This window comes from Carassius carassius, chromosome 9 (genome assembly GCF_963082965.1).
Source record: "Carassius carassius chromosome 9, fCarCar2.1, whole genome shotgun sequence".
NCBI classification, from domain to species: domain Eukaryota; kingdom Metazoa; phylum Chordata; class Actinopteri; order Cypriniformes; family Cyprinidae; genus Carassius; species Carassius carassius.
Window position 1 is genome coordinate 24,048,486 of NC_081763.1, and position 6,395 is coordinate 24,054,880.

The window sequence follows — 6,395 nt, forward strand, 5'->3', positions numbered from 1 at the left end:
GTAGTTTGTGCACGTTTGACAGGATTTTAGAAAAATAAATAAATAATAATAATAATACAAGACGTAGTCAGCTAGACGATGAACTATCAATATTATTAATTAATAGTTATTATATGATGCAGTCACACATGTAGCAATAATTGTTAGTTCTGTTTGTTGATTCAAGGTTAGCATCATCTGAGGTCCTCTGAGAGTCAGCATCATCTCTTCTCAGGTGTTCTGGATCCAGACTGGAGCTTGTGTAAATCCTAGTTACATCCCGTGGCAAAACATAGAAACAAAATAGAGACATCATTAGCATAGCTGCTGATTCAACAAAGTAAAATTAGTTTAACCCAAGCTAAAGAATAAAAATGCACATTTGATCAGATGCAACTACACTCACAATTTAAAAGATACATTATTCGTATGCTTGGAGAAAGAGATGTGTTTTTAATCTAGATTTAAACAGAGAGAGTGTGTCTGAACCCCGAACATTATCAGGAAGGCTATTCCAGAGTTTGGGAGCCAAATGTGAGAAAGCTCTACCTCCTTTAGTGGACTTTGCTATCCTAGGAACTACCAAAAGTCCAGCATTTTGTGACCTTAGGGTGCGTGATGGGTTGTAGCGTGTTATAAGGCTAGTTAGGTACACAGGAGCTAAACAATTTAGGGCCTTATAGGTAAGTAATGATAATCTGTAACTGATACGGAACTTAATAGGTAGCCAGTGCAGAGACTGTAAAATTGGGGTAATATGATCATATTTTCTTGACCTCGTAAGGACTCTAGCTGCTGCATTTTGGACGACCTGTAGCTTGTTTATTGACGAAGCAGGACAACCACCTAGAAGTGCATTACAATAGTCCAGTCTAGAGGTCATGAATGCATGAACTAGCTTTTCTGCATCAGAAACAGATAACATGTTTCGTAGCTTGGCAATGTTTCTAAGATGGAAGAATGCAGTTTTTGTAACATTGGAAATATGATTTTCAAAAGACAAATTGCTGTCTAATATAACACCCAGATTTCTGACTGTAGAGGAAGTAACAGTACATCCGTCTAGTTGCAGATTGTAATCTACAAGATTCTGTGTGGTGTTTTTTGGTCCAATAATTAATATCTCTGTCTTATCTGAATTTAATTGGAGAAAATTATTTGTCATCCAATCTTTTACATTTTTAACACACTCTGTTAGCTTAGATAATTGGGAAGTTTCATCTGGTCTCGTTGAGATATATAGCTGGGTATCATCAGCATAACAGTGGAAGCTATATTTGACCTTTCAATCACGATTAACCATTAACAAAGAAATGTAAATGCTGTGTCATATAAAGAGAATATGAAATGTCACTTTTTATTGCATAAAGAGAACCACAATATTGCCAAACATTGAAGCAAACAGGTTTGGCACACTCTTGACTTCCCTATTCTGATTTGTTTTTCTCTACTTCAGACTAAGATGAATGCAGTCTGCGCTGTCGATGGTGTAATGGAGTTGAGGTGAGAATGGCTCTTTCTCACTCAAAATCAACTAAAATGGGAAAGTCCAGACTGTTCCGCATTTTTATGATTGTTGGTGCCGTCTTCATGATTCTTCTTATAATCATATACTGGGATGATGTGGGGGCCTCTAATTTTTACCTCCACACAACCATCTCCGGGCCCCATCCGTCCCACCTCTCTCCACAGAGCCGTCGTGGCCCTGAAAAGAAAGTAGAGGAAGACAAAGATAGCTCTTTTTTGACAGACATAGATGCTTTTGTCAACCAGTTTTTAGAAGGAACCGCAGACCCCACGGAACAGGTGAGAGGAGAACCACCCCCTGGAGACCCCCACAATCAGTCCTCTGAGAAATCAGAGGAGAAATTCGTCCCAAGAAGAGAGTGGAAGATCCATCTGAGGCCAATTGACCCTGAGAAAAAACAGAGGCAGGACAGTAGAAAGCAGCTGATCCAAGATGTGTGCAGTAACAAAAGTTACTTTGACTTCCCCGGAAAGAACAGGACTTTTGATGACATACCCAATAAAGAGTTGGATCACCTCATCGTGGACGACAGGCATGGGATCATTTACTGTTATGTTCCCAAGGTGGCCTGCACAAACTGGAAGCGCATCATGATCGTGCTGAGCGAGAGCCTGTTATTGGACGGCGTGCCCTACCAAGACCCTCTAGATGTTCCTCAGGAGCTCATCCACAACAATAGCCTGCACTTCACCTTCAACAAGTTCTGGAAGCGCTATGGAAAGTTCTCACGGCACCTCATGAAAATCAAGCTTAAGAAATACACCAAGTTTTTGTTCATCAGGGATCCTTTCGTGCGACTGATCTCTGCCTATCGCAACAAATTCGAACAAGAGAACGAGGACTTCTACAAAAGATTCGCCGTCACCATGTTGAGAAAATTCAGCAATTACTCGGATCCGCCGGCATCAGTCGTGGACGCTTTTGCCGCTGGGATTCGACCGTCTTTCTCCAATTTCGTTCAGTATTTACTGGATCCTAACACTGAGAAAGAGATGCCTTTTAATGAGCACTGGAGACAAATGTACCGTCTGTGCCATCCCTGCCAGATAAATTATGATTTTGTGGGGAAGCTGGAGACCTTGGACGAGGACGCTGAGCATTTGTTGCGGATTCTCCGTGTAGACAATGTTGTCGAGTTTCCACAAAGTCATCGCAATCGAACGGTCAGCAGTTGGGAGCACGATTGGTTTGCCAACATACCATTGGAGTCCAGAAAAGAGCTGTACAGGCTCTATGAGGCCGATTTTAAACTGTTTGGGTATTCTAAACCAGAGAAGCTGGTACATGAGTGATACGCTGATTGTCAACTTTACTGAGGTGCTGACAAGATTTTCACAGCACAAGAAACAGGGCAATAGGAGTTCCTGCTGCATGGTTCTTTTTTTACATGATGCTGTTTATAAAGGCTCTTTCACATGACTCATGTCCAGAGGATCAATGTTTGGCTAGTGTCTTGTAGGTAGATACAGTGCTTCCAAAAAGCATATTTTTCCATTGGCAGCTATTCAAAAGTACAGCACCCCACCCATGACATCAGTAGAAAAAAAATGAAGAACATGTATTAACAACTTAATTTGCTCCCTTATTTTAGTTAAATTGTCGCTACGTTGTACTGAGTTGTTCCCTTGTTAAATTGTGGCCATGATTTAATTAAATTAAAATGTGGGAAGAAGTTAGTGCAATGCGGCCATGAATTAACTGAAACAAGTGAATTAATTTATACGTGGCCATGTTTTAAATTAAAGTGAGGAACAAATTCATATAACTTGGCCATGATTTGACTAAATTAAAATGAGCAAATAATTTAGTACAAAATGGCCACAATTAAAAAATAAAATGAGTGAATGAATTTGTACACTAAGTAGTTGAGGAAATATTATTTTCTTTTTTAATTTGTGGCCATGGTATCTATTTTTTTTTCAAGTCACGTACATACAAAAGTATTTGTGGTTTGCAAATACTATAGTGAGTGTTTTTTATTTTGAGGGCTCTTAAAAACATAAGGACATGGTTATTTGGATTTTTTTTCCTGGCCTTTTACATTACGTGATAGTCTCTAGAGCAGGGTTTAATGCAGTCAGCCAGTGTCCATGTTGCCATGACCTTACAGCTCAGGTAATTGTCTAAAAACTTGCTGTAATCGAAGATGGCCGATAAGAGAAAGCATGGCACGGATTGCTGACCGTGTCACTGGCTGCACTTTGAATAGATCAGTGATAAATGGTGCAACAAACTTGAAATTTTAGTATTGTGTTAACGTTCACCCTGTGCTGAGGGTAATGCTGTAGCTTCAAGCTTCACAAAATGTGGTTCTGTGCATTGGGGGAATGCTGATTTGAGTCATGTGAAAGAGCCTTTAGGTTTTTGTTTGGAGCTTGTGGGCATTGAAAGTAATACTGTAGGGAATATACATTCCTTGCACACAGGTTACATTTCCTGAGTCCATTTCCCAGTATCCCACTAAATGTTACTGTTTTTTTATGGACTTCATGGACAATTTGAGAGACGTATGATGGTTACCTACAACCTACTCAAAGAAGCCCAGTTTTCTTTTTTTTTTATATTCTCAACAGTGTTTAAAACAAACTCAATACCTTATTACTATTATTCTTGTAATGTGGATAGATGTGATCATCCTAGCAAGAGACCTTTGTCCTTTTTCAGTTGTATAGTTGTATGTTTTAAACTAAAATATCACAAGAAATTTAAAAAAGTATTTTACATTTAGCAAGTGCACATATTAGAGTATTTTAGAATATTTTTGTAACCTTTTACAACTAAATGTGAAAAGTGAAGGCACTTTTGTCCTTGGGGGGAAAAAAAACTACATAGTATTTTGAAATGCACAAAAACATTTTACATTTGTTTTTGTTTTTCTATCATAAAGGGATCACTGCCCATATATTCTTTATATATAGATACACAAAAACCTCAATGTGTCCATGGAAAGTTGGAGACAAATTATTTTTTATTTTTATAATTTTTTTCAACCTTTTAAAGTAGTTCATAGTCAATTATTTCACAAAATTGCCATTGTTCTGCAGTGAAGTGAGTGAATGGAGTAACTGTCATCAGAAGGATATTTCTTTGTAATAGAGGCTGGAGATTTCAGATTATGGCCTGCTCTTGTCGAGGAAATCTTGCCTTTCATCATTTTGAACCTTTTATTCTGTTGGTGTGTAGCAGGGACTGAAGCTCTCTGTTCTGCAGCATGCTATAGATGTTAGCATGTGTGCCTTGCAGTCCTTCATATATATTCATCACTCATGAATATTGTAGCAAACTAAATTTACCATTTGTAAAATATCTGTTAGGTTTAGACTTTAGAGGGTAAAATAATGGCCTTGTTTGGATATTGTTAGGAATATAATTGCAGACACAGGGTATTTCTTTCTTTCTTAGCAAGAGTAATTTGGTGTAATTGAAGCACAAATGTCAGTATTAGTTCCTCTAGTTGCAAGTTAAATGTGGGCATGTGCAAAATAAATATTTAATAGTTTATTAGGGTTATTTTTTTAGTATTTTCTTTACCAAGAAAGTGTTTCTTTTGCTTTCCATCATTTTTTTGTCCCGCATTTTGCACATTTGATCACATGTTTAAAATTGATCTCTAAGGCAGTGAGAGATTTAAGGAAGAGAAAGTGGATTAGATTGTAAATTGTAGTAGGGAATAATACTGTGGAGCAAAAGTGTAGCATGATTGTTGTGAAAGTGACGGGCCAGAGGGAACGGGACGTCCCATTTCAGAGGAAGCCACGATTCTGAATTAGCGCACTGTTGGGCCCATTCAGTAGCAGTGCCTTTGGAGAAAAGTTTACACACAAAAAAATTATTTTTGTAAGTAAGTCTCTGACTTGCAGTTAAAACAATCAAAGCTCCTACTTAAAAAAGAAAAAAAGAAAAAAAAAGAAAAGTGTGGTATTATGTGTTGCGTCATGGAAAAGATCAGATTTGTAGCCACAATTCTGGCTTGTGCTGTTGAGATTTGTCAGATCAGTTCCCACATTTCTTATTTCATAAACCACAAGTTCTGTTACATGGAAAAGTTTTAATACACATGTGCATTTGCCTATGCTGTTGATTTCAGTTTCAAGATGAGGACCTGTGTTTTGTATACATTTGGTGCCACATTGTATAAAGAAAGTTGATATATTGTTTAGTGTTTTGATGCCAATTTTAAGAATATATATATATATAGTACAGACCAAAAGTTTGGACACACCTCATTCAAAGAGTTTTCTTTATTTTCATGACTATGAAAATTGTAGAGTCACACTGAAGGCATCAAGGGCTATTTGACCAAGAAGGAGAGTGATGGGGTGCTGCGCCAGATGACCTGTCCTCCACAGTCACCGGACCTGAACCCAATCGAGATGGTTTAGGGGTGAGCTGGACCACAGACAGAAGGCAAAAGGGCCAACAAGTGCTAAGCATCTCTCGGGGAACTCCTTCAAGACTGTTGGAAGACCATTTCAGGTGACTACCTCTTGAAGCTCATCAAGAGAATGCCAAGAGTGTGCAAAGCAGTAATCAAAGCAAAAGGTGGCTACTTTGAAGAATCTAGAATATGACATATTTTCAGTTGTTTCACACTTTTTTGTTATGTATATAATTCCATATGTGTTAATTCATAGTTTTGATGCCTTCAGTGTGAATCTACAATTTTTATAGTCATGAAAATAAAGAAAACTCTTTGAAGGAGAAGGTGTGTCCAAACTTTTGGTCTGTACTCTGTGTGTGTGTGTGTGTATGTATATATATATATATATATATATATATATATATATATATATATATATATATATATATCCTGGTGTACTTTTGAGTCATAGGAATTTCTCAGTTGCATGAAATATTTTCAGGAGATCATGTTGAAAAAAAAGGGGAA

At 37.6% G+C, this 6,395-nt stretch overlaps 1 protein-coding gene across 1 annotated transcript; it reads left to right on the top strand.

Annotated features, from left to right (window-relative positions):
- The first annotated feature begins 1,439 nt into the window (after positions 1-1,439).
- Positions 1,440-5,698, top strand: LOC132149371 (carbohydrate sulfotransferase 12-like). Its single transcript, XM_059558548.1, has one exon. It carries the CDS (start codon positions 1,489-1,491, stop codon positions 2,797-2,799), a length of 1,311 nt encoding a protein of 436 aa, XP_059414531.1. The 5' UTR covers positions 1,440-1,488; the 3' UTR covers positions 2,800-5,698.
- The last annotated feature ends 697 nt before the right edge of the window (positions 5,699-6,395 follow it).

Coding starts and splice junctions, on each gene's coding strand:
- LOC132149371 (XM_059558548.1), top strand. CDS start 1,489: ATGGCTCTTTCTCACTCAAAATCAACTAAAATGGGAAAGTCCAGACTG.